The sequence below is a fragment of the Pantherophis guttatus genome, chromosome 1 (genome assembly GCF_059756535.1).
Source record: "Pantherophis guttatus breed Tessera chromosome 1, ASM5975653v1, whole genome shotgun sequence".
Taxonomy (NCBI): Eukaryota; Metazoa; Chordata; class Lepidosauria; order Squamata; family Colubridae; genus Pantherophis; species Pantherophis guttatus.
In genome coordinates, this window is record NC_142063.1 from 268,909,529 (window position 1) to 268,937,343 (window position 27,815).

General features: G+C 38.8%; 1 protein-coding gene across 1 annotated transcript; it reads right to left on the bottom strand.

Moving 5' to 3' along the window:
- Nucleotides 1–2,099: 2,099 nt before the first annotated feature.
- Nucleotides 2,100–27,542, bottom strand: RSPH3 (radial spoke head 3). The gene is made up of 9 exons (XM_034427266.3): nucleotides 27,366–27,542; nucleotides 24,921–25,005; nucleotides 21,453–21,594; nucleotides 20,416–20,561; nucleotides 15,999–16,202; nucleotides 14,218–14,380; nucleotides 11,201–11,287; nucleotides 10,074–10,278; nucleotides 2,100–2,406 (listed from the first exon to the last, which is right to left on the bottom strand). Exons 1-8 carry the CDS (start codon nucleotides 27,488–27,490, stop codon nucleotides 10,109–10,111), a joined length of 1,122 nt encoding a protein of 373 aa, XP_034283157.2. The 5' UTR covers nucleotides 27,491–27,542; the 3' UTR covers nucleotides 2,100–2,406; nucleotides 10,074–10,108.
- Between the last annotated feature and the right edge of the window lie 273 nt (nucleotides 27,543–27,815).

The window sequence follows — 27,815 nt, forward strand, 5'->3', positions numbered from 1 at the left end:
CTGTTGCAGTATCCCCATGGTCACGTGATCAAAATTCAGACACTTGGCAACTGACTCATACTTATGACAGTCATAGCATTTTGGGGTCATGTCAAGGGTGAAATGCTCCCTGTTCGGACCAGATCGCCCGATCTGGTAGCGATGGAGGCGGGTGGTTCGGAGAACTGGTAGCAAAAATCCCTGGGCCTCCCCATGCCCAGCTGAGCCACATAATCATCAGAGGTGTTTTTTTTTTACTTTTAAAAGCATTTTTTCTACAACCTTTTCAGCTGAAAAAATGCTTTTAAAGGTAAAAAAAAAAGCCTCTGATGATCGTGCAGCTCAGCTGGGATCGTCAAAGGCTTTTAAAAGAAAAAAACCCTTCTTTTCTTTTAAATGCCTCTGACGATCCAAGCTGAGTTGCCTAATCGGCAGAGGTTTTTTTTCTTTTAAATGCCTCTGACGATCCCAGCTGAGTTGCCTGATCGGCAGAGGCTTTTAAAAGAAAAAAAGCCTCTGCCAATCAGGCAACTCAGCTGGGATCGTCAGAGCCTTTTGAAAGCATTTTTTTTACAACCTCTTCCCCGAAGAGGTTGTAGAAAAAATGGTTTTAAAAGTAAAAAAAAAAAAAAAATGGCCACGCCCACCCAGTCACATTACCCCCACTACCACCAAGCCACGCCCACAGAACCGGTAGTAACAAATTTTAGATTTTACCCCTGGGTTATGTGATCCTCTTTGGCAACCTTCTGACAAAGTCAATGGGGAAGCTGGCTTCACTTAACCGCTGTGTTACTAACTTAATGACTCCAATGATTCACTTAATAATTGTGGCAAGCAAGGTTTTAAAATGGGGCAAAAGTCACTTAACAAATGTCTCACTTAACAACAGAAATTTTGGGCTCAATTGTAGTTGTAAGTCAAGGACTAACTATACTCCTTTTTAAAAATATTGGATGTTCACTAGCCAGCGGATCCTAAAACATGCACCATTTGAAACCAGATTGAGAACTTGTCATGAGAATTTTTATCATTAAATGATAAAAATATGATGTATGATTACATCATACAACCGTCATATCGTATTTGTTTTTACTGAAATAATCTGAAAAGTACAGATATGATTACAAACTTAATAAGATTTGTAAATACGGAAGCAGCAGAAATGTTCTAGTATCAAAAACATGACCTTGTAGGAATCAAGAATAGAATTTATTTTTTAAAACCGGTCAAACAGCCATCTTTGTTTTTTTATTTTTCATGGTCTTAACTTTATATCAAAAAGATAAGCCAAGGGGCATTTCCTGATGTCAAAAAGGAGCTATGGATATTGATGACATGCATCTCTTCTTGATGTTCCACGTGTAGCAAATGAAATACTGTATACTATTATGTAATTGAACTTGGTGTATTGCTAGTTGCAAGGAGTTTCATTTGTCCTGAAACTGTTCCATCAAATGTTTCTTTTAATCAGTTTCTTTCTAGCTGGTGCCAAACAGAGCTAATTTGTTTAGTCTTAAGTGTTTTCAGCATGTCTTTAATTCCCATGTTCATGAAGGAGCCCACATTTCTCATTTACCATTTTTGTTACAACTTTCACACAATTGGGCAAGTGACCTTGAAATGCTAACTGGGAAGTCAGCAGAATAATCTCTCCAAATCTTGTTTTTTCTTTCTAATTGACGTTTTGAAAAACAAAACAGCAAACACGGAACCATTGTTGTACTTTCTATAAATATGGCTGTGCATATAGTCCACAACTGAACAGATAATAATAGAAAAATAATGGTATGAAAATAGTTTATTCTACAATAGATGTATTTGCCATAGTATAGCTACAAGCATGTTGTAGATAGCTATCAGTCCATTGGAAAGGAAGATAGCAGTTTTCAGGGCAATGTTTAAATGCAATTTAGTTTCATTATAGAATAAAGGCTATATAATCAAGTAAATATTTATTCTAGTATATTAATTATAAAATATACTCTCTTCCCTTAAAAATGGCTTAAACAAAGTAAATTAGCATATAATTATTAAAATCAGTAACAGATAAAAATAGCATACTATAATGAAATATTAGTATAGACTTGGTGGAAAACATGAGACTTAACCAATTAAGCTAATTTAGATCATTTTGATTTTAATGGGTATAATTTAATATGGCTAAACCCAAACTTCCTCCACATATTAGAAAATGCATTTTTACAGGAATAGTATACTATATTCCTATATGTCTCTCTCAATTACAGAATATTATTATAGAAATAAAGTCAAAATAATAACTACAATGACAAAAGTTTAAAACAAAATACCCAGTTAGAAAACACTTGAAAAATAGCATTCAATTTAATGCTTGCCAAAATAACAGTTTTCTTCACAAGTATTCAGTAGATTCTCCCAAATGTTTATATAAAATTTTCTTAGATTCTGTGGAGACATAAAACAAACAAAAATGATTTAACATTGGGCATTATCTATTTCATCTAAGAGCCTTTTTTAAAAAACAAATTATACTATTTGGGTTGCTTACAATGCAAATAAGACTTCTGTGGTTTTAATTACTTTTTAAGAAGTTCATTATTTAGTTGTTTCTATAGTCTGAGTTTATATGTTGGATAATAACAAATTATTAATAGAAAATGACACGAGAACACTTAATTAATAGTGCTCCATATATATCACAATCCAGCCAAAAGTTGGCAAGATTTTGGAGCTTCACTGAGCTCTGTGAGAAGAAGTTAAATGAGTGCTAAATTCTCCATTGAATGTTGTCTTATAAATTTATTAACTTTGGCCAGACAGTCCTCGTAGTGTATATACATTGTTTTTACAGAACTATATATTGGATGAACATCCCAAACTAGTTTATTAAACAGTAGATTGATGGCTAAGAGTTTATGCTTTATTAAGGTGACCAATAATGATGGTTAGATGGCCTACTAATAACTGAGAAACAATTTTACGATTCGAACGACAAAACCAATCTGTAACATCTTATCTGACAAATGGACACCCATATAAATTAGCTTAAAATAATATATAGATAGCAATATTTATATATTATGAGCCTTGGTGGCGCAGCGGACTAAAGTGCTGTTAAGTAGTACTTAGCTGCCAGCTGCCTGCAATTACTGCAAATTCAAATCTCACCAGGCTCAAGGTTGACTCAGTCTTCCATCCTTCCGAGGTAGGTAAAATGAGGACCCGGATTGTGGGGCAATAAGCTGACTTTGTATAAAAAAGAACATCGCTTAGGGGGGGCTGAAAGCCCTACTAAGCAGGTATATACAAAAGTATGAAGGCTATTGCTTAACGCATTTAAGCCACCCAGAGTCTCCAGAGAAGGGTGGCATACAGGGCCTGGTGGCTCAGCAAACTGATAGCATTGTGATTAACACCAGCTGTCTGCAATTACTGTAAGTTCGAATCTCACCAGGCTCAAGGTTGACTCAGCCTTCCATCCTTTCTAAGGTAGGTAAATTGAGGACCCAGTTTGTGGGGGCAATAAGCTGACTTTATATAAATATACAAAAGTATGAAGGCTATTGCTTAACGCATTGTAAGCCGCCCTGAGTCTCCGGAGAAGGGCGGCATATAAATCAAAATTATATATATATATGTCGAACCAATAAATAAATAAATAAAATATTGCAGACTGGTGGATTTTCTGTCCAGGGTTCAGACTGTTTCATTCAGTGGCTTCCGTGCACTGTTTATAATTTTCTGCCCATTAGCCTACTCAATCACTGCTGAGCTGTTTACTTTTCTTCCTCTTAAATGTTTCTTTTAATACCCCTGCAAGGGCTGAATGAAATTTTCCCCTTGCTATCCTCTCATTTGGATGGGTGGTTCTGATTTAACTATACAAGCTAGTTTGTCCTCAGCCTTCATCCTAAGGTAGAGGAAAAAGGTTCCCATTTAGACAAGAAGGGTGGGCCCGCAGAGTCATCAAAAACAAAAATTTGAAGGCTGAAATGGAAAGAATGTGGAGAGGTTCTGGCTATATTTAGTTTCAAGAGGCTGGTGGTATCCAGCTTTCTAGTGGGGAAGAAGCTGTAGAAGATACTTTTCAGGATTTCAAAGGCAGGAGATCTGTTTGCTTCCAATATACTCATCCTACATATTTGTAAATAAAGCAAATATTACAAATCTTGCATCTCTTTCTGAGTAAAAACCCAACTGGCTGAATTCCTGCATCATGTTAAGTAGTGGTTTGTTTAAATATGGCTTGTGTATATAGCATGCTAGTATAATACTAGTAGTGTAGCAGAAATCTCCACCTGGAAACCCTATGTACATAGAAACAGCAAACCCTCAGGTAGGAAACATATGACAAATATGTATAATAATTAATCTTTTTAATAATTCACTTTCAGACTTTGGTTTATAACTTCATTAACAGTTAACAAATTGCTCAGAGAGTAGCCTCAATTGGCATATGAGGCTGAACAAGGTGGGACTCTTAGTGAGTGGTTAACAATTAAACTAATTTTCTGCAATGGAATGCAGCCATGTTCTTTCAAGTAGCTATGTTCTTCTTGAAGTGCTGGCCCACTAACAGGAATATCCTCAAATCCTTAGGCATTTGAGCAGTGGCCTTCAACCTTTTGGGCACCAGGGACTGGTTCTGTGGAGAGAGGTTTTTCCGTGGACCAGAGGGGGCGTGGTTTCCCATGCTGCCTACATCCTGCAGATGGGGCTTTGCTTGTTTGCGCAGCCCGGTTTCTGGCATGCCGGAGTCCAGTGCTGATCCATGGACCAGCGTTTTGGGACTCCTGTATTAGAGAGAAGGCGAGTTGCACTAGTCAGTTAGTACAATTAGGCTAGAGTGCTTCATGAAAACTCCTAACTGGCACAAGTTAAGGCTCCTTACATGGTTAGGCATAGCTCTAACATCTCTAGCATAGATATATTTAAGGATCAGAGGGAGATGTAAGGTGTTTTCTACATTGCCTTGTTTTTCTTTTAAAAAGTACTGAATATCCAGTGCAGTGGTTCTCACCCTGTGGTCTGTGGAACCCTGGGGGGCCGTGAGATCATCACAGGGCGTCCACTAAGGCTTGAAGAAATGTTATGATTTAAATCTTGAGTTAAGTCTTGGTAGTCTGTGGCTATGGTTCGTGGCCACAAAAGGTATCTAAAGGCGAGTTGAAGAAAAAGTTGAGAACCACCGTCCTAATGTATCATGCACATATGACAGAGTGTGCATGACTAGATTAATACACACTATTCCCCTGTGCCTTAATTCATTTTAATCATAGTTCACTGATTATGCCACAAAGGATAGGTTTACATTTTACATTAAACTGCAGTTTTCTTAACTATAATTTATTGAATGAACGCAACTGGCCGGGTTCTCATTTTGTAATCCATTATATAAAAGCACAATGGCTGGCTTCACATATTAATGAAATATGTTACTCCAGTCTATGCCTGAATGAGTTATGTCTAGTGCACGGGTATCAAACCCGCGGTGTCACGTTGCTGTCACATGACGTTTTGTGACGGTTTTCCCATTTGCGGAGCTGGGGTGGGCGTGGCCTGTGCGTGATGCATCCAGCACACGGGCTGCCAGTTTGGTACCCCTGAGTCCAATAGTCCTTCAGATTCAGATCAGGGTCCAATAGTCCTTCAGATTTTTGTAGCCCAGCATGGAAGAAATGTAAATTATCTAGGTGAATGAGAAAAAATGTCTTGATATGATTTAGAGATGCATCGCTGGCTAATTACTGCCTCATCTGCCAATCTTCTATCTGGGAAATTGTGACTTAATGTATCTTAAGCGAGAATTTTGGCAAGGAAACTTGGGGGCGGGGGGGGAATGAAAGTCTGATTTGACTTCTTCTGGAAAGATTCACACAACACACTTGGCTAAAATGTGGTTGGCTAATGTATGGTATAGTAGTGCATTGTATAAACTTGTTTAATACCCCATGGATAATTTAATCATGGATAAGCTTCATTGTTCTGTCACACTCAGAACTATCTGTATTCATTGTTAGCAGCACTCTAGGTCAGGGGTGTCAAAATGGTGGCTCGCGGGCCAGATGCGTCATGTGCAGGCCACGCCCACCCCAGCTCTGCAAAGGGAAAAAATGTTGTGAAATGTCACGGCAACAGGACGCCACGAGTTTGACACCTGTGCTCTAGGTGTTTAGGTAAATTCTCATGTTTTCTTCTCAAGAACTTGAAAATGAATTTATTGAAGGCTACACTTATGAGGTTCATGTATATGTATGCAGTTCAGCACTAAGCTGTCATTACTACATGACACACAGAGCTATAGCTGTTACTTATATCTTATTTTACCCACATACTATTCTCTTGGTATAACATATAAGGCGTAATCTTCAGCTTTATGCTGTTCTGGTGTTTTGGAGTACATTCCTGTTATCTAGCCAATGTGGCCTTTGGTTATATTAGTTGATGATGGTATTTAGTGCCAGGTCCGGGATTACAACCAGAGCTGCTGGTATTCTGAAAATCCACTCAAAACAAATTAGAAAGTTGCATATTTTACCACCTTTCATGAATGTTGTCCATTAATTTTCAGCTATTCCCACCAATGGGGTGGGGAGGGGGGAAGAATGCAATCAGATTGGTTTTAATTCTGAAGGAAACATACACTGCTCAAAATGTATTTCAGATAATAATATCAAATGACCAGTACTAAAAGATATTGAGGCTATATTCCCATAAATCCATGGGACTTCTGTGAGTCTTCTTGGTCTTTCTGAGTAGGAATGCCTAATACAGTTAATGAATGCCACAACTTCAGCCAACCAGAAAATGGACTGCATGCTTAAGAACAGAGAAGTATAGTTTGCTTCTAATAATTTTACTGACATCTAGTGGTAACACTTGCAGAAACTCTTGAGAAATTATTAATATAGAATTGAATTTCATTAAAGGCAAGATCCAGTCATGGTTTAAAAAGAATAAAATGCATTCATTCTTATTCCGCTTCTGAAGCTCCTTGGATGTTTGCTAAATATCTCAATTTTTTTACTTCTGCTATTCCCTTATTTTTTTTCAAATTTTTGCTGTAAAAATCTATCCTATATTATCCTCCATAGCAAATACAATTGGATGCAGCAAAACTTAATGCGAAACATATGAAAATCTACAGGTAGTCTTTGATTTATGACCACGATACAAACTCAGAATTTTGGTCATAAGTCACTACAGTCAATAAGTTGGAGCACTGCATGAGATAGGACTTGATTTTACAAACATGTTAATGATAATTGTAAAATGAGTTATTGTGGTCCTTAAGTGAACCACATACCTATGAAGCAAATCCATTCTCCCGGATGGGTGTTTGTGTTTTTTCCTGGAAATTGGCAAAAAATATATATCATAAATTGTAGTCATGTGACCCCAGAACGCTGCAACTGGTTGTAAATGCGAGTCAGTTGCCAAGCAACCAAAATGTGATCACGTGACCAGAGTGGCAGAGGTCAGAATTTCAAGGACGACTTACTTGTAAGTGGCTATTTTGAAGTCATCATAGCTTCGAATGGTCTTGAACAACCAGTTGTAAATTGAGGACTACCAGTAGTGTTTTACTGATCTTTCCTTTGTCAGGTTTTTATTTTAATGTCTCAATCAGGGCATGAAATTATACACATGCACATACCCTTTTGTTTGAAAGATTACCAGAACAAGTTGAAATGTGACCATAGGAGAGATTTCTTTCTCATCGAAGTTAATCAGTATTTTTACCTTTTATGAGTTACAAACAAGTGCATTCATTGGATTCAAACTTTTAAACAATAGTTTTCTCCCAGGGCTCCTTTCTGGGAGAGCCACTATTGTTAGCAAGTATGGAGGATTAGGATGTTCTGGTTCAGGATAAGAAAAACAGTTAGTGGTAGCAGTATAAAAGGGAAGTCAGCTAAAGTTAGGGCAGCAAATCAGGATTTCAAATCAGAAGTTGTAGGGGCTTCATCACTGGAAGTTTTTTTTAAAAAGAGTGGGCAGCCACCTATCTGAAATGGTATAAGGTCTTCTGCTTAAGCAGGGTGTTGGAGTTCACTAGAAGATCTCCAAGGTCCTTCCCAGCTGTGTTCTGATTGATTAATTGATTGATTGGGTGAAAAAAATCCCACAAAGTTATATAGAGATTTTTTTTTTTTAAATTTGATTTATATGCCGCCCTTCTCCGGAGACTCAGGGCGGCTTACAATGCGTTAAGCAATAGCCTTCATACTTTTGTATATTTATACAAAGTCAGCTTATTGCCCCCACAAACTGGGTCCTTAATTTACCTACCTTAGAAAGGATGGAAGGCTGAGTCAACCTTGAGCCTGGTGAGATTCGAACTTACAGTAATTGCAGAGAGCTGGTATTAATCACAATGCTATCAGTCTGCTGAGCCACCAGGCCCTTAATTCTTAAGTCTTTGCTGCCATCTGAAGATTATCTGGATTTTTACACTCCAGATCTAGCTGTCCTAATTTAAAAATTCTCACTTCCCTCTTCCAGCAAGAAAAAAAGTTGGGACCCACTTCACTCTGCATATGAAAAAGCATTTGCAAAAATGGCCTCCAGCTATTAAAAAGGACCATGTGAAGAATGTGTAATTCCCCCAGCCCAATTCATTGGGAGCACAAAACTGTTTCTGTTCTGTCGCCAGTGCATTATTTTAGTTGTATCTACAGGACAATCTACAGGTAGTCCTCGATTTACGACCACAATTGAGCCCAAAATTCCAAGGTTGGGAAACACTGATTTGGAGAATGATGTGTGTATCTATTCTGTTTTTATTCTCTTTTTAACTGTTAGCTGCCCAGAGTTATACATATAAAATGGGTGGCCACGTAAAACAAATAAACTTATTAACCAGAAAATCCATATAATCTTTCAGCTTGTTTTATTTTGCTAAATACATAAGGTGGTACTTTTGTCTTAACAGTCTGAAGACACTTCATTTTTCACATTTCTGTATGACTTATCTTCCTCAAAGAGTAAGGCATTACTTAAGGTGTTAATTAGGTAAAGCAGCAATTATAGTGCTATATTTTACCAAATAGACAACATGGTCTCTATCATTTCTTGGTAACAAGAATGGAATAGTTAATCTAACAACACCCATCCACAGTGGGTAATATGCAGATTTGCAGATAGAACATTAATTTGCAGATAGAACAGCCTTTTCATATAATATAGTGAAGTGGTTGCTTCAAGGTGTTTTTTTTTTTATATAGAGGTAGGAACTGTTTGAATAATGCAGCCCTTCTTGGTGGAGGGGTAGTATTCAGGGGTGGGTTCTAAATTTTTTTACTACCGGTTCTGTGGGTGTGGCTTATTTTGTGGGTGTGGCTTGGAAGTCATGTGACTAGGTGGGCGTGGCTAGCTGGTCAGAGTCATTTCTGGAAGGTCCTCGCACTTATGACGAGTCCTCACACTTACGACCTGACTCATTTGTTTGCTTTTAACACTGATCAGCTGTAGGACGGCCCTTTGAAGCCCTGCAGCAAGAGTTTAAACAGTTTTTTCCCCTCTAGTCATCAGCTGGGACTCAGGAGGCAGCAATAGATTGGGGGTGGGACCAAATAAAAGGTAAGAATAATGTGGGTGGGTGGGTGGGAGGGAGGGCGGGGGGGTGGAGAACCGGTTCGGTGATGTCATATCGTCACCGCTACCGGCTCGACCGAACCGGGCCGAACTGGGAGGAACCCACCACTGGTAGTATTGCTTTTGGTTAGCCAGCAGTACACCAAAGTTGCTCATTGACCCCAATCAGACTTGGATGGTGACGGAGACCATTGAAAGAAATTGATGCTCTCTAACCTCTTGATCATGTACAAAGATATGGAGTTTTAAAAAGAAATAATAGAGCTTCAAGTGAGCTTGTCAGGACTACAGTGTAAACCATGGCTACTTTAAGACTTGTGGTCTTCAACTCCCAGAATTCCCCATTCCTCAGCATGGCTGGCTAAGGAATTCTGGGAGTTGAAGTCCACAAGTCTTAAAGTTGCCAAGGTTGAAGACCCAGGCCTAAACTGTGTGAAATTTTCACTAGGATGATGGCCAAGCCGTATATCTCCTTGGTAGGACTAATTACCTGAATCTTTTACCCCCCTAATTACCTGAATCTTTGTGCATTAGAATGTAGACATCCTCTTTATTGTCTCATCGAAGGTCTTCTGAAATCAGTGGGCTTTTTAAGCATAGCAGCATTCCTGGAAAACTGTGATGCCTGGTTTTTAAGTATTTTATACCGGGGAGACTTTGGTAGTAATTTATTTTCCTCGAAGCTGTCCAATCTCTTTTTGATGACCTCATTAATTAAGCCTGCAAAAGTAATTACCTTAAATTAACATTTACCTGAGTAGATAATCTCTTAACTGTAAAAATAGCTTCAGTTTTGAAATTGTATTTTGTTTCATCAACATAGCCTCAGATACACATCATTAAGGAAGGCAATAGAACTGAATAAAAAAAAGACAAGGACATAATTTGAATGCCACAAGGACAGCAGGTTAATGCTGAAATGTATGTTCAGAAAGAAGTAGATGGATGGAAACTAAAGTTGCTGCTGTTGCATCTTTGGGTTCTTGTGTGTTTTCTGAGCAGCTTTACAATAGAGATGTGTACAATATCGGAACATTACCATTTTCAATCTAGAGGTAACACAACATAAGCAGGCAAGAAACCAAAAACTTCACCCCAAACATGCCACCCTCTTGGTCTTTAGATCTTGCACACCTTGCAGCCAGTTGTACCATCACATGGTTGTGTGCTACTGCAAGATTACCAAAAATTCACATGTAAACTCTCAGCTATTTCAGATGGAAGATTATTAACTGATATGCCAGGGATTAAATCTAAAAAGAAAAAAAGAAAAGAAAGAGAGAGTGTGTCCAAAATGAAAACTACAAAAATTAAATCATGCAGTTTTGCTCAAATGAAATCAACTCAGGGCAGTTACTATGATGACCATATGTGTTTTTAATACACTTCCTTTTCTGCCTTATTAAATGCATGAGAAAAATATTGTGGAAGCTACAACCAAGGTTCTTGGTGGTTCACACAGTTGTGCACTCTTGCATTAAAGCAAGCATTAAGTTCTGACCATTATACTAGTGTCCTTTCCTCTGATTTTTGTATAATTCAGATGTTCACAATGCTAATTGCTTGGGCATCGTATTGATTTGGCTTTTCTCTGACCAGCAGGAGCAAATCCTGGATAGCCAGAGCATTTTGGTATACTTGCCATCTGTCATTATTCTTCCTAGAAGCGTTTTCTGCAGCCGAAGTTCTACACGGCCCATCACATATGGAAGGAATCCTTTCTCAATATCTATTTATGCAAAGTACCAAAGGAAAACAAGCATTATACAGTGCTGTGATTCTTAAATAGGTAGAAAACTCCTGTGTCCACTAAGTACAATGGCTGATTCTTTAGAAATTGTAATAAATAAGATTACAACTTATCAGGTTGGTATTTTTTGTTCATTATCTAGATAATTTTATGCGTGAAGCAAAGTGAGAAAAATGAAATATAGCATGATCCTAGATGTAATTATTTGGTGATATATCCATTCAGTTTCATTAACTTTCTTTCCAAATATGTAAGAACTTTTCTCAGGTTAGCTAACTATGCTGTGCTATTTCTTTATTTCCTTTTGCATTTTAGATATCTTTTCTTTTTACAAATAATTAGAATAATTTAGTGTATTAAATAACTTTTAATCTATCCAGAGAACTGACTACTAATGGATTAAAAATTTAATAGAATGGCTACTTAGTGCATATTTTAAAAATAGATACAAAAATCATTGTATGTTTTTTGTATTTATCAGCATTATCCTTTATTCAGAAAATATTTCTAACTGTAAAATACTAAGGACTCTTATTCTGAAAGAAGTGTTAAGTTTAAAAATAGTACTGATTCACAATATCCAGGAGGAGGAGATAGTTTTTTGAAGTATACCATGTGGAACTCAAGATGTGAGTTCCATGTGGAACTTTATCGAACTAACATGGGATTCTGTATGGAATTCTTGATAGAATTCCAAAAGAAACTAATGGTAAAAAAAGTCACTTGAAAATAGCTTTTTCTATCACTAGAACTTTGCCTCTCAATCAGGGGTTCTAGATGATGATGATGATGATGATGATAATGATCGATGGCCTGGAAACTTTGAAGCCCTTGCTTTTAGGAGATAGTTCTCTCCAGTTCTCTAGCTAGGTCCTGATCCCCGCTGCTTGGCCTAGGACATTGATGGTGAACCAGTGGTGGGTTTCACATTTTTTTACTACCGGTTCTGTGGGCATGGCTTGGTGGGCATAGCTTGGTGGGCGTGGCAGGGGAAGGATACTGCAAAATCCCCATTTCCTCCCGATCAGCTGGGACTTGGGAGGCAGAGAATAGATGGGGCGAGGCCAGTCAGAATTTTTACTACTGGTTCTCCAAACTACTCAAAATTTCTGCTACCGGTTCTCCAGAACTGGTCAGAACCTGCTGAAACCCACCTCTGTGGTGAACCTGTGGCACATGTGCCAGAGATGGCATGCAGCTCCCTCTCTGTGGGCATGCGAACTGCCGTCCCAGCTCAGCTCTGTCATGCATGCTCCCGCGCCTCCCACGGGCCAGCTGGTCTTCGGGTTTCTGCTGCACATGTGTGGGGGCTGGGGCGGCATGTGGGGGGCATGCGTGCATGTGCAGGGACCAGGACTGGGGCACATGTGGGGGGCACATGCATGCATGGGGTGGGCCACATGCACAGGGGGCAGGGTGCATGTGGGGTATGTGCACATGCATGGGGTGGGGTGCATGCAGGAGGCGCACATGCACAGGGGCAGGGCGCATGCGGGGGGCATGCACATTGCATTTGGGGGTTCATGCGCACTTGCACACATTCGCGTATGCACGCTTTGGGCATTCAGTCTGGAAAAATTCACCATCACTGGCCTAGGATATTTTCTATCTCCATCTTTTCTCAGAGAGTTTGTGATTACTTTCTGAATGTTTTGTTGGTTTGTTTTTTCCTTTCCTTTCTTTTAATATGCAAAAGCAACAATAGATAACAATACAGTGGAGACTTTAGGATTAACTATTAAATTTAAGACAGAAACCTTTAGCATATAATAAATGTTTGCAGTTTATTGATGCCACATTCATCTTTAAATCCAAGTAATCTTATGCTTATCAACTTGAATATTTCAGAAATCGCAGCTAATATTGATGCAACCCTTTTCATTTTTAATGGTTTAATTGCCTTGAAATTAATACTACCCCTTAGTCAATGTTGTGTAAATATCACTGTTAATTGATTATGTGCCATCAAGTTTTTTGTGATCCTAATCACTACATAGATTTTCTCCATGACAATATATCCCTAGCTAAATACCACTGACAATAATAATAGTAGTAGTAATAATAATAATAATAATAATAATAATAATAATAATAATGATGATGATGATGATGATGATGATGAAGATGATGATGATACCTTAACAGTTCCTAGGTCTTTGGTTAGGACTCGAGCTGCTGAGCTATTAACCAGCCTCAAAGGCTATGAATCTCACTAAAGATTAAATAATAATAATAATAATAATAATAATAATAATAATAATAATAATGATGGTTTGGGATCAAGCAACATATTTTTCCCCATCTGAATTTGCTCACTGCTTAAAAATAAATGACTGAGGCTCATGGTATTGTATGGATTATCCTTCTCTAGAGATTAGGCGAGATGATTAATGGAGTTTAAAGCCCCTTTCAGTTTTGGCTGCTGCTGTTTTTACTGTAGTCTTAAGTATCAGCTTAAGACACTTCTGCTTTCTCAATAGAGCTTAACCATTAAGGTTCTTGCGTAATTATATTACTTGCCAATTTAAGCTACTCAATTAATTCTTACTGTAGGGGGTTTTCTTTTAATCTCATCCATGTTATATAGAGTTTATCAGGGTTGATTTTTTTTTAAAAAAATAACTGCATAAGATATTAAAAGGCAGTCATATCTGAACCTAATCAAGCAAACACCATATGCAATTTTGTTCGTCACCTTGAGAATTTTTCAAAAAATGTAAAGTAAGTAAAAAAAATACTTATCAAGCAACACATGAACAAGAGAAATATTGTCCTAGCAAAGTCTTTTAAAATATTCTACACATTTGGGTTTGGCACATTTTGGAGGGCCAAGTGTTATCACATAGGATGATTTAAGGGATTACAGATATGGATTTTAAAATTTTATTTCCAATATGAATGACACTTACCTCTTTGTACTTCATCATAGAAAAATCCTTGATTTCGAAGGTTAAAAAAGGCTGAAGGAAACAGATCTGCCAGATATTGGAAAGAAAATGCCTGGGCTGCCACTTTCTTAGACACCGTTTCTCTTTTTGCTTTTATTTCATGTTGCTTTGCCATGCGACGTCTCTTTAAATAATCATCAATTTTTCCATGTGACTTTTAGTAATGTGGATATTTTTACATAATATATAAAATATGCAGACTTTTCCCCTTCCCCCTTATCTGTAAGTATTGAACAATGCATTGATTCCAGAGAAAACCAATAATAATGACTTTCTGCTGAAAGTCATTATTGTATTTTTTTAATTTTTTTTTTAAGAACAAAAACAAACATAAAAACATTATCATTCCAGACAGTTACAGACAACGTATCAGTCGGTGACATTTTTTGTGCTCCTCCTCTCTTCAATTTATCATTAAATATGCTTGCTTATTTCCAAAAATTTCAACATTCATTTATATCATAATTATCTCCAATTCTTATTCTCTATCCATTGATAAAATAAATCCCATATCAAATAATATTGTCTATCTTCCTGCTCTCTTATTTCAAATGTCAGTTTATTCATTTCAGCACACTCCATCATTTTCTTAATAATTTCTTCATCATTAGGTAATTTTTCTCCTTTCCAATTTTTAGCAAATACAATTCTGGCTGCTGTCAAAAGATTCACAATTAAGTATTGCAATTCTTTGTTATATATCTCTGGTATGATCCCTAATAAAAATATCTGGTTTAAAGTCAATACGGCTCTTTATCATTTTTTCCAACCACGTGTGTATCTTATTCCAGTATCTCCTTGCTTCGGCGATGACCACCACATGTGGTAATAAGATCATTATTGTATTTTGATTGTCTTATTAACGTTTGTATGGCTCCAATTATAAGTCATTTCTCAGACTGCTTTCAAATGTCAAGAAGGGCAAAAGTCTAACAAATATATAGCTGGGTTACCTGTCCCAAGGAACCTGCCTACTTTCTAAGGAGCTACAGGACCAAACTCCTCCCAGGTAACCAAGCAAAATTGCACTCCTGTTACCTTGACTCAATCTGTTTAATTGGAATTAAATTCCAAGTGAATTTCAGCAACATTGTTTGATAGGCACTTGGCCTGTATTAAGAATATGCTGTATGGATAAAGCCATCAAAATCTATTTTTAATCCTGAAGGCAGGACAAGAAGCAATGGATGGAAACTAATCAAGGAGAGAACCAGCTAAGAAATAAAAAGAAATTTCTTGGCAGTTAGAACAATTAATCAGTGGAATGACTTGCTTTCAGAAGTTGTGGATGCTCCAACACTGGAATTTTCTAAGAAGAGACTGGACTGCCACTTGTCTGAAATGGTATAGGGTTTGCTGCCTGAACAGGGGGTTGGACTAGGAGACCTCCAAGATACCTTCCATCTCTGTTATTCTGTTACTTTAAGTATTTATATGCCTTTTCCCTCATATTTGTATTTAACAGTATCAGTTTGTCTTACTTTACTTGCTATAAAAGAAGCTGTCCTTTTGAGATCATATCTAATTTAAATTATTTGTAACTTCAAGTCACTGAAAACTTGACAGATTTGAAACTAAGTGTATAAGAATCACTAATTTTTAGAGTGAGATGAAAACATTTTGATGCTCAAAGCAAAGGATAAGATGGCACCCAGCCTCAATTCCTTGTTTAAAAAATGCTAGAGCAAAATACATAAGCATCAAAGCAAACCACTAAGTAATGGTTTCTACAACAATTCTACCTTCTCCTCGCTGTGTCGCCGTTCTTTTTCTTCGAGGCGTTGCACTTCAGCCAACTCTGCATTGCGCAATTCCTGATAGACATGTTGGTGTGCCCGAAGATTGCTAAGATCCTCTTCTTCTCTGACTTCAAGCAAAGCTTGCTCCAAAGTTTTCCCTACCAACACCTCAAGCATTGGTTTAACTTCAACATCAAAGTCAAAGAGCTGAGGGTTAAAAAAAAAAAAAAGAGCCGAATGAATGCTGTGCAATATCATTCTACTCCATGACAGGAAACAAGAAAATATATTCTTCTGGTCAGGTCATAGACAAGCCTGTTCTGTCCCCCTTCCTCACACAGGCAAACATAATACTAAGCACGCCTGCCAATATTTTATTAGGTAAACAGATTAGAATTCTTGGCAGACCAAGGTTTTGGCAGCAAACTGCCGAATGCCTGCCAAGACCGTTTTCACTTCCATAAAGCAGAAGAGGAGTCATCTTCAGTCCGTTCCAGGAGCAACAAATTATCCACGAGACAAGAGTTTAGTCAATGTTCAGTCCAAAATATATCCAAGCCGAATTTCAGAGATCACAATGTGACTTTTAGGGTTTAACTTTGTTCGTCACAAAGCCTGAAGAGCAATCCGACCCACTTTTATTCTTGGTGGGGCGTGGCTTCGTGACTCAGCTCAATCTCTGGCCCTCCCACGCCTCTTCCGTTGCTGCACAAGCTTCTCCCTCCGACACTGCCAGGGATCAAGCCAGGATTCATCATCCTCGCTCCCTATTAATTGATGCTCCAATATGCCTTCCTCCTGGCACATCCCAGGCTGTTCCTCCTGGCCTTCGGATGGAACCTGAGGCATTGCCAGAAAGGAGGGTCCTGGAGAGGAAGGCCTTGTCAGTTTCTCCCCATTACCTTCTGAGTCCTCTTCCTCTGTTAGGACAGGCTCGGGAGTCGGGGTCACAACAAAGCCTTTCATTTGTTAAAAGGAGACAATCATTCTTATAAAGGACAATATTTGTAAGTTAGGGTTAAAATGAAGGGTCCTTGGTCCTCTTATGAGCTTGTTTCCTTGCAGATGTTTCATTATCCAATCTAGGTAACGTCATTAGAGCATCAAGTTCAGAGAGCATCAAGGACCTCCTCATAAATCATTCTTACCAAGCTTACAGAGTTGTTGAAAGGCTAGCTGGGCAACGGAAGTTTGGAGAAAGACAATAAATATGGTCTGTTCCTAAGGATCACATTGGGATTCTCAAATGAAATGAAATCCATCAAGCTTATGAAAATTGAGCAGGTGAAAGGCTTTATGTTAGATTTTGATATACCTTAACATGGACCACTTTTTCCATTCATGAAGAGCATTAGGGTCAATAGGAGGCATGGAAAAGGTGGAAATTGCTGTTATTGTTCAAGGGTCATTTTCCCTGAAAAGAAAGACTGGTGAAAAACATCCCCTTTCTCACTGCAGTGGCAACAAAGCAATTCTGTTTCCAACCTCTTTGTTAGATGTTGTCATTTTCTTCCTCCAGCTTCAATTGACCTAGGGTAAGAGGGGGAAACTTGTATCCCTCCAGATGTTCTGAGCTACAATCCTCAGCTTCCCAAATTAGTGGTCATGTAATAGAAATTAAAATCATCTGGACAAACATAAGTATCTTACTCCAGGTCTAGAGGTAAACAACTTTGACATGGATGGATGTCCTATGAGATGTACTTTCCTTTTGCTTGAATTTTCCCATAGCCCAGAGATCACGACCTCCAGAAGATGTTTTTTGTTATTATCATTTCTCAATCAGGAATTGCAGCCTGAAATATACGCCATAGTTATTTGTCTCTATTTCCCCTTTTAAACATTATTGTTGTCTTTGGGCAACCAGTTCTAGCAATCAGTGTGGGCACCATTAGGGAAGCTGCTTCAGTCCTTGTATCTGAGCATGCTCAGACACTTTAAACATGCTGAGAGTGTAAATACAGCAAATGTTAGGAAAGCGGGTGCAACAGTGATTTTTCTGGAGCACCTGCTAGATGCCTGGAGGTCATATTGTGCCACATGCTGCTTTCCTTGCTTTACTGAATGATTGCTAGGACCTTAGAGACAGGTCTTTATGGGCACATCACTGCCCCCCCCCAAAAAATTAGCTGACTCCCATTTTCTTGTAAGCACCTCAGTTGAAAAAAAATAGAACTGGGGTTCAGAATATCTGATGTGGTGTTTCACAGTTCTCATATAGTATTGAATTTTAGAATGATTGAAAGAACAAACTATTACAAAATGTTTTAACTTCTAAAGCAAGGCTGTCAAACTCGTGGCCCAGATGCATCATGTGCTGGCCACGCCCGGTTTAGCAAAGGGGAAAAAGTTGCAATATATCACGTGATGCTGCTGTGACCCTGCTAGTTTGACACCCCTGTTCTTTTTTTTTTTTTTAATAATCTTTATTTACATTTCAGTTAAAAAGAAAAGACAACACAACATAAAGTGACACACAAAAAACCAATACAACAATAAACAAACATACTTCCATATAGTACCTTAATGAACAAATATTCGGTACTATAACTCTATATTGTATTCCGGAGAAGACAGAACAGCTTATATACCTTAATACATCAATTAGGTCTATCCGACCTCACTTATCCTATATAATATAAGTTTCTCATTAAATACCGTTCCTCATCTAATGTGGGTTATAGTTTCCTCTTTTCTAACCATTTATAAAATTTGTCCCAAGCTAAACCTACTTGTGTTTGCTCTCTATCTTTTAATTTTTTAGTTAGCATATCTGCTTCCGCACATTCTAAAATTTTTTTTATAATAGCCTCCTCTGTTGGGATATTTTGATTTTTCCAGAGTTGAGCATACGTCAGTCTCGCCGCTGTAATGATATGTAGTGCCAAATACCATAAGTCCCTTTTTATATTTTCCGGCTTAGAAAACACTCCTGTTCTAAAGCTTCTACAATAGGAATTTTTAAAGATGTGTTTGGCAAAAAAACCCATTACCTCTTGAATTACCTAGAACAGGGGTCCCCAATCTTTTGGACCTCAAGGACCACCAAGTTCATAATTTTAAATCCCACAGACCACTAATATGAATCCAGCGCACCGCTTGCTGAAGCGCCTGGACTCCCAGTGACAAGATGGGGTCCTTCAGGCACTCTCCCTCCTCTCTCTCTCTCTCTCTCCCCCTCCCCACTCTTTCTCTCTCATTCTCCCTTTCTCTCTCTCCCCCCTCTCTTTCTCTCTCTTTCCCACACATTCTTTCTCTCATATCTCTCTTTCTCTCTCTCCAACCTCTGTCTCTTTTTCTCTCTTTCTGTCTCATTCTGATTCTCTCTCATTCTCTCTTTCATTCTCTCTTTCTCTCCCCCCTCTCTCTCTCCCTCTTTGTCATTCTCTCTCTCATTCTCTCTCTGTCTCTTTCTCTCTCTCTGTCTCTTTCATTCTCTCTTTGATTCTCTCTCTCTCATCTCTCTCTCTCTTTCATTCTCTCTCTGATTCTGATTCCCCGGAGATTCGTAGGATCCCCGACCTTCGCACCTTTCGCCGCGCCCTCAAAACGCTATTGTTTCACCAAGCAGGGCTGGCCTAAATGCTATTTTAATGGGTGGTTTCTATTTTAGCTCTTTCAGCCAAATTATTTAATATTTTTAAATTGTCTTTTAACTTTCATATAGTTGTGTTTTATTTTTGGCTGTACACCGCCCTGAGTCCTTCGGGAGAAGGGCGGTATAAAAATTTAATAAAATAAAATAAAACAAACAAACAAACAAACAAACAAACAAACAAATAAATAAATAAATAAATAAATTCTCTCTCTCCCTCTCTCATTCTCTCCCTCTCTCTCTCATCTCATGGGCTAGCCAGCGTCTTGGGGCTGAGAGGAAGTCAGGCATCTCCCCGTGCGTGGAGGACCAACAAGGGCCGGAAGATCCAGCAAGAGACGAAGCTTCGCTCTTGCTCTGAAATATGGAACAAATCTCCATCCCCCACCCTTCCCTTGCCAGGCAAGGAGTGACTGGGAAGGAAGGGCGAGGGGCAGGGACAGCCACTGGTGGGTTCAGTCGACAGGAAGCTACAGCAGGGGGAAGAAAGAGCCTGGGGTTGCCACCACCCATTCCTTCAGCCTGCCTGCACAGCCACCCCCCCCTTGCACCATTACCTCATTCCGGCTGGCGAGGGCTGCACTGCAAAGTTGCAAGTTGCACAAACCTCATGGTGGGGTTGAGATTTACAACTCCATCATGAGCTGCCTGGCCAGTTCCATATTCCAGAGCTCTAGTCACAGGACTGGTCATTGCTCATCCCGGAGCAGCTCCTCTACCCGGGTGCGTCTTGGACCACCAAAATTTTCTCGTGGACCACCAGTGGTCCACAGACCACCGGTTGGTAACCACTGATCTAGAATAGTATTGAAATATTGTTTGTACCTCTCCTTCTTCAATTTGTGTTGCTACATCAACTCCAGTCTTCTGTGGGATGAACACTGGGCTGGATAGCCTTTTTATAAAAGCATCTGTTTGACACTCAATGTCAACTTCAATAATACGATCTAAAATCTCTTCCAGGTACAGTTCTGAAAAATAAAACTCATGGAAGTCGGTCTTGTAATACTTCATGTTCCTAGGCTCTATCTGTGGTTCCTAGAACAGCCACTGAAAAAAAATATAGACTTCTTTTTTAATTTTACTTTATGCAGGTGTACTTTAACAGATTAACAGAATTGGAAGGGACCTTGAAGGTCATCCAGTCCAACCCCTTGCCCAAGCAGGAGACCCTACATCTGCCTTTACCTAGGATCAAATTCACAACCTCCTGATTGTGAGGCAAGAGTGCCACCTCTAGGCCACAGCATTGTGGATTGCATTAAAAAAAAAACCACAAAATGGTGGCCTTGATCATACAGTCATGGTCACTATCTAGATTTTGTTTTTTTAAAAAATACCTCCCTCTTGTGAATATCCATCATTAGGACACTCTTCTTGCCCAGAATATATGACAATATATGTACAGTATTGGCAGGACTGTTGACTGGAGTAACTTGTGGCTCTAAGGTGATTTGTTGTTCATTAAAAAGCAAGTACTGACAGTATTAGCATGATTGTTAATATTAAAAAAAAGAAGAACAAATAACACTATGTATTGAATGTATCCTATAGTGAATATGTTTAGGATGTCATCTTGAAAATGACATGCAGTATGTGCAGTGCAAAGAATGCTAATAGGAAAGACAAAACCTTTAATCCAGATGGTCCCTGGAAGGGATCCTAGCAATATGCTCTTTTTATAATGTCATGAAAAAAAAGTATAAAATGTAAGCAAAATCAGGAAAGTTGAAAAGAAAAAGGGAAATTCCTTCATGGTCCAATGCCCATTATTTGGGTGGATATTTCTTCCCCAACAGAGTATCCTTCGTCTCAGGTCTAGAAGTGATTTGATAATTGGTTGATGCTGTCTGGTGCTTTACCTGTCTGCACATCACTGCGATTTCCAACATCCTTAATTTCTGGTGGGTGGACCTCATTCTCTTTCTTTAATTGCTGCCGTTCAAGCATTTTCTTGTGGGCTTCATGTCGCTTCTTGATTTCAGCAGGTTCAGGTTCTGGACTCTGAAGAGGAAGGAGAAGAATTCTCTGCTATTTTACATGGTGTTCTTTCTTAATGTCTTATGTATAGCTGGGTGATTCAAGAGATCATGGGGGCATACACCGTACTTTCATCTCCTATCTTCCCCCATAACAACAACCCTCAGTAGTAGGTTGGGTTGGGTGAGAGAGTGTCAAAGTTTCCCATGGTTGAGAGTAGACATGAACCTTGATCTCCTTGCTCCTAATCCAAATATATCACACTGAGTCTCATTTGGAGACTGAAAATTATATTATATTGTGTTGTGTTGTGTTGTGTTGTATTGTATTGTAATATTTAATATAGTATGGTATAGTATAGTATAGTATAGTATAGTATAGTATAGTATAGTATAGTATAGTATAGTATAGTATAATATAGTATAGTGGCTCAGTGACTAAGATGCTGAGTTTGTCAATTGAAAGATTAGCAGTTCAGTGGTTTGAATCCCTAGTGCTGCATAATGGGGCAAGTTCCCGTTACTTGTCCCAGCTTCTGCCAACCTAGCAGTTAGAAAACATGTAAAAAATGCAAGTAGAAAAATAGGGACCACCTTTGGTGGGAAGGTAACAGCATTCTGTGCACCTTTGGCGTTTAATCATGCTGGCCACATGACAACGGAGACATTCGGGCAGCGCTGGCTCTTTGGCTTTGAAATGGAGATGAGCACCGCCCCTAGAGTTGGGAACGACTAGCACATATGTGCGAGGGAAACCTTTACCTTTATGTATAGTATGATATGGTATGGTATGGTATGGTATGGTATGGTATGGTATGGTATGGTATGGTATTACATTACATTACATTACATTACATTACATTACATTACATTACATTATTATTTTCACAGACTTAAAATATATTCCCCTTACAGTCCTCAAGAAACTGCTAACGGTATCATTGTATTGTTTCCTTTTTACTCTCTTTGGTTGTTGTAATCTTCCTCTTTTGTGTATGAAAGCAGCAGAAAAGCAGTTTACACAAATGTTATCCAATGCAACAGCACAAAATGCAATATAGAATTAATATGTTTACATATATAGTGTTGGGATCATCATACACATCTTTGAACTACCATAATGGTCCTTCATTCAGTATCCTTTGCTGGCACTTATTAGGCAACACATCCTCTGTGTTTTTCCCAAGCAAAGCAATGATGCTTAGCAGCTGCTCTTCCACAGATGGAGAGGACTAACAAGTCACAGATGACTGACAGAATAAACTAAAGAAAACCGAGCCTTTTCAAACTGCATGGAGAGCTAAAGGACACCCAGTGTAAAGCATGTTTGTAAGGAATTAAACCTTGAAGAATTCTTCAGGAGTTATTCTTGAATAAATAAGATGATTGAGACTGAAATACAATCACCTTCAAACTATATCCTATATTTACAGAACATTAATGATATCCAACAAAAGTCAAGACAGATAAGGCCATCAGGTTTTATTCAATCTATCAGACACTGTGCTCTTCTATTTTTCCTCAGGAATGGAATGACTTTCTAGAACATGAACAGCCTAGTATTCATTGGCATCATGGACAATGTTAGAAGGCCTCATCGCAGATTACATTGCTTAGACTAAAACTGGGTTGATACTATTATGCTTTGCATATTAATACAATTTTCATGTTCCTTCATTAACTGTTTTGGGCATGTCTACTTGCAAGTACCAAGGAGATCCATGAATCCTGAGAATTGATAGGACTAGAGCTTTAGGATATTTCATGTTAGGATTATTATCATGACAGATATTTTGAGCAATGGGCATTTTTTTAAAAAAAATTTGATTTATATGCCGCCCTTCTCAGACTCAGGGCGGCTTACAATGTGCTCAGCAATAGCCTTCATCCTTTTGTATATTTATACAAAGTCAGCTTATTGCCCCCACAACTGGGTCCTCAATTTACTTCAGAATTAAGTAAGAGAAAGGAGAAAGTCTCCTGGGATCTGCATTTGACCTATAATTCATGAGTTGCTAACTACAGAAGTACATCTAATACATAAACATATGTATTGCTAGTTAAGTTGCTTTATTTCAAATGAAATAGAATATATACAGGGGAGTGAGGGAGGGAGGGAGGGAGGGAGGGAGAGAGAGAGAGAGAGAGAGAGAGAGAGAGAGAGAGAGAGAGAGAGAGAAACAAACCCTATAAACATGTAAACATGTCTGCCTCAGCATTCAAATTCTAGTCTTTTCCTCCTACCAGCTTTTAAGTCAATGGACATTCTTCACCTCAAGTTGGGAGCTATATTCCAACTTTACACAGTGGCTCTATATAGTCTGAAAAGGTTGTTTCTCAACTTTAGTTCTTTGAGCACAACCATGCAGGATATTTTGGGAAGAATTATAATAGTGATCTGCTATTATCAATTTCTGGAATATTTTTCAACTTCTCAGTCTAGTATACTGAGATTCCTTGGTGGGACCCACCCTTGTACTAATAAACCTGACTTTTCTTAGAGGAGCTCAGACAAGTCAGCTGAGCACTATCATTTGATGAGATATTTTGCAACACAAATGTTGTAACTATAATACGTCATTGCATAAACTTTCCATTAGCTACTCAATTTTGATTTCTTTTCTAAAATGTGTGCCTAAAGTCATGAACATGCTAATCATATGATCATGAAGGCTATTTCCCATGGTGTGCCTTTATAGATAATTTATGAAGATATTGAAGAGTACTGGGCCTAAAACTGAACCGTAGGTACCCCACTACTTACTGCCTCCATGTGGATGTGGTTCTGTTGAGGACTACGCATTGAATATGGTTTGTCAGCCAGTTACAATTCCATCTGGTGATGATGCTGTCTATTCCATATTTTTCTAGCTTACCGAGAAGTAGGTTGTGATCTACTTTGTCAAATGTCTTACCAAAATCTAAGTATACTATGTTCACGGCATTTTGCTGAGCTACTAATTTAGTCACTTTGTCAAAGAATGAAATAAGATTTGTTTGGCATGATCTGTTTTTGACGAACCCATGTTGGCTACTGGTTATAATTTTATTTGTTCTTAGATGTGTAAGAAAGATGAATATTTATTTGTTTCTAGATAATTTTGATATTATAATGATTATAATGAGATATTTATTTGTTTCTGGATATTGTTTCTAGGTATCTAAGAAAGCTGGATATTTGAAGATGGAAATGCATTTCTTCAGTGATAAATCTATGCATGAACATCACTCAATGAGCAGCATGTGAATTAGGTACCACTACACCCACATAAATAAGCATATTTCACCAATAACATTCCAGCATTCCCATAATTAAAAGAGATAAAAATATTTATAAGAAAAGGAACCTACCCAGGATAACATCTGCATAGCATATGTGTTTCCTCGAACCACTCTACGATCATACATGAGGTTCCCATAGTTAATTGGCCCTTCTCTGTAATTCATAAAATTAAGAAGGGAATATATCAATATCTTGAAAATACTGCTAATGAGGGATTTATGAAAGAGACACAAACATATAGAAATTTGATTCCATAAATATTATCAGGCTGTGTGATAGAGCTAAATGCTCTTATGAAATGGGAGACATTTAACAATGTAGAATGTAGATGGGCTTTGTATCCATTCAGTTTTAGATTGCCTACTTTGACTCTATTTCTTCCTGATCTCAGATGGCAACTTTCTCCACATCTGGTTACTAGTACCTGATATTTTCAGAAAAAACAGAGATGGAAGAGTGATTTTGTAAAGCAGCTGCTCTAAACCAAGCTTTGGTATCTCTAATGGAAGTGAATTAGATTTTGGGTTTTAGTGATGGTGGTGCTTCCACCACCACCATAAAAATTTTATACTGGCACAACTCAATAGAATTATTAAACTGAGTGACTTTGCACTCTTTGGGCAGTGAGGTTTATGACTGTGGGGGTATAAACACAAATTTGTCTTGCTAGCAGCAGAAAAGGCAGAGACACATTCTATGTTAGGGTTCCAAGTAATACATCCCAATTCAATAAGAACTTCGAGGCAAGCAAGTTCCTCAAAGAAAGTTCTTTATTAGGACATATCAAATTAAATAAATAAATAAAATAAATAAATAATTTTATTTCTATACTGCCCTTCTCCCGAAGGACTCAGGGCGGTGTACAGCCTATTAAAAGCACAAGGACAGACATCAATTAAAAATAATTAAAATTATTAAATAATTTCGACTCAGATTTAAAACCCCAAAAATTTAAAACACCCAATTTAAAATCATTACATTGATAGCCCTGCCTGGCGGAACAGCAGGGTCTTGAGGGCACAGACACAGAGGTCAGAGATCTTACGCATTTCCAGGGGCAGTTCAATCTACAGGGCAGGGGCTCCCACAGAGAAGGCCCTCCCCCTGGGTTTCACCAGCTGACATAACTTGGCCGATGGCACCCTGAGGAGACCCTCTCTGTGGGAGCAGACTGGCTGGTGGGAGGCTATTGGTGGCAGAAGTCGGTCTCAAAGGTACCCAGGTCCCATGCCATGGAGTGCTTTAAAGGTGGTGACCAGCACCTTGAATCGCACCCGGAAGACCACTGAGAGCCAGTGCAGCTCGCGCAGGAGGGGTGTCACGTGGGCACAATGAGTTGTGCCCATAACCACCCACGCGGCCGCATTCTGGACCAGTTGGGGCCTCCGAGTGGTCTTCAAGGGGAGCCCCATGTAGAGAGCATTACAGTAGTCCAGCCGGGAGGTGACAAGGGCGTGAATGACCGTGCGCAAGGCATCCCGGTCCAGAAAGGGCTGCAACTGGTGAATCAGGCGAATCTGATAGAAAGCCCCCCTGGCCACGGCCATCATATGTTCTTCTAAAGACAGCCGTGTGTCCAGGAGGACACCCAGAATGCGGACCCTCTCTATGGGGGGCAGAGATTCACCCCCAATAGTCAGCGATAGCACCAGCTGACTATATCGGGACACCGGAAGCCACAGCCACTCGGTCTTGGAAGGGTTGAGTCTGAGCCTATTTCTCCCCATCCAAATTGTCATATTCCTGGTGGAAAACCAGTTCTAAGTTGGCACTGGTTTTTCCCCCAATTAAAAGTAAACTTTATCACTTCCCCCCATAGTCTCAGTCACATGGTCCAATCAGCATACAGCCCAGTTGCTAGATGACCTCATTCTCCACCCTGCGGACATCTGCATGAACGTCCTTGATTCCCAGGGGAAATAATTTTATTTAGACTATAACACCCCAGCTAATCTCTACACCCCACTTCCTGGCCCCTTCACTCCAGGCTGTGTCAGCTCTGAAGCAGTGAGAAAAGAAACCTCCCTAGAAACTACAAAAAAGAAAATGGCCACAGTTCAGCCAACTTCAGGGTTGACATTCTCTTTCAAGGAGGTGCTCACCTGTAATGCACAATAGGATGCATTTGTTAAACGTAACATGAATAATAGCTATATCAATAAAACCCATTATCCTTTCTTCAGTTTGCAGGGCACTGTCCCAAACAGTAGTTCTTTCTCAATAATAGAAAGACATAAATTAAATTATCCAGTGTATAGTGCTGCTGTTATCTGGAATAAGTATTCCAATGAAAGGAAAGGATCTTGATAATTTTATATACAGCCAAGAGCATGTTTAACAGGACAGATTTAATGCTCATGTGAATGCAGGGCTAGAGTTTGAAACATCTAATTGGCAAGGCAGGGGAAGAAAAGAAAAAGAATTTAGAGATGAAGGCTTGATTAGGCTGAGTCAGATTCATAATTGGGTTAGATGTTGAGTCCAAGACTGTAAAGTTAAGTGTCATTACTCACTGCCCATTGTTTACGTAGTGTTCTTGATACCGCTTTCTGTTGGGTACCACTCGGGGATAGCTGCTGTAAGTGTAGGTTTCTGTAGATGCTCTTGCATCCTCCTGGTTGAGAACCACTGAGGTCATGCTGGGTCTAAGCTACCATGGGTTCCAAGAGAGATTACAAAGACTTAGTGGCATTGTGGAACAATCCACCCTGCCTACTGTTGTTATGCGATGAGGAATTCCATCCCTAACAACAGTTGTCAAGGTAAACTGATCCCAGATCAGGGAGTAGGGTTGATTCACTGGAATTATTTGAATGTTCCCAATATATACGCTCTCCTGCATAAAAAGAGCCAGAAGATACTCTATTCCAAAAGGATTTCACTTGACTTAGTCAGGTTGCGATGCTTGAGGAATTCACATCATGCCTTGTGTAGCATCAAGGAATTATGACTTGCATCTAAAC

Bases quoted from the DNA above. Each gene is read 5' to 3' on its own strand.
- RSPH3 (XM_034427266.3), bottom strand. From the start codon at position 27,490: ATGACCTCAGTGGTTCTCAACCAGGAGGATGCAAGAGCATCTACAGAA. The intron at 25,006-27,365 runs GTGAGTAATGAC...TATGAATTACAG, and splicing joins CACTACGTAAACAATGGGCA to AGAAGGGCCAATTAACTATG. The intron at 20,562-21,452 runs GTAAAGCACCAG...TTTATTTTTCAG, and splicing joins TCGCAGTGATGTGCAGACAG to AACTGTACCTGGAAGAGATT.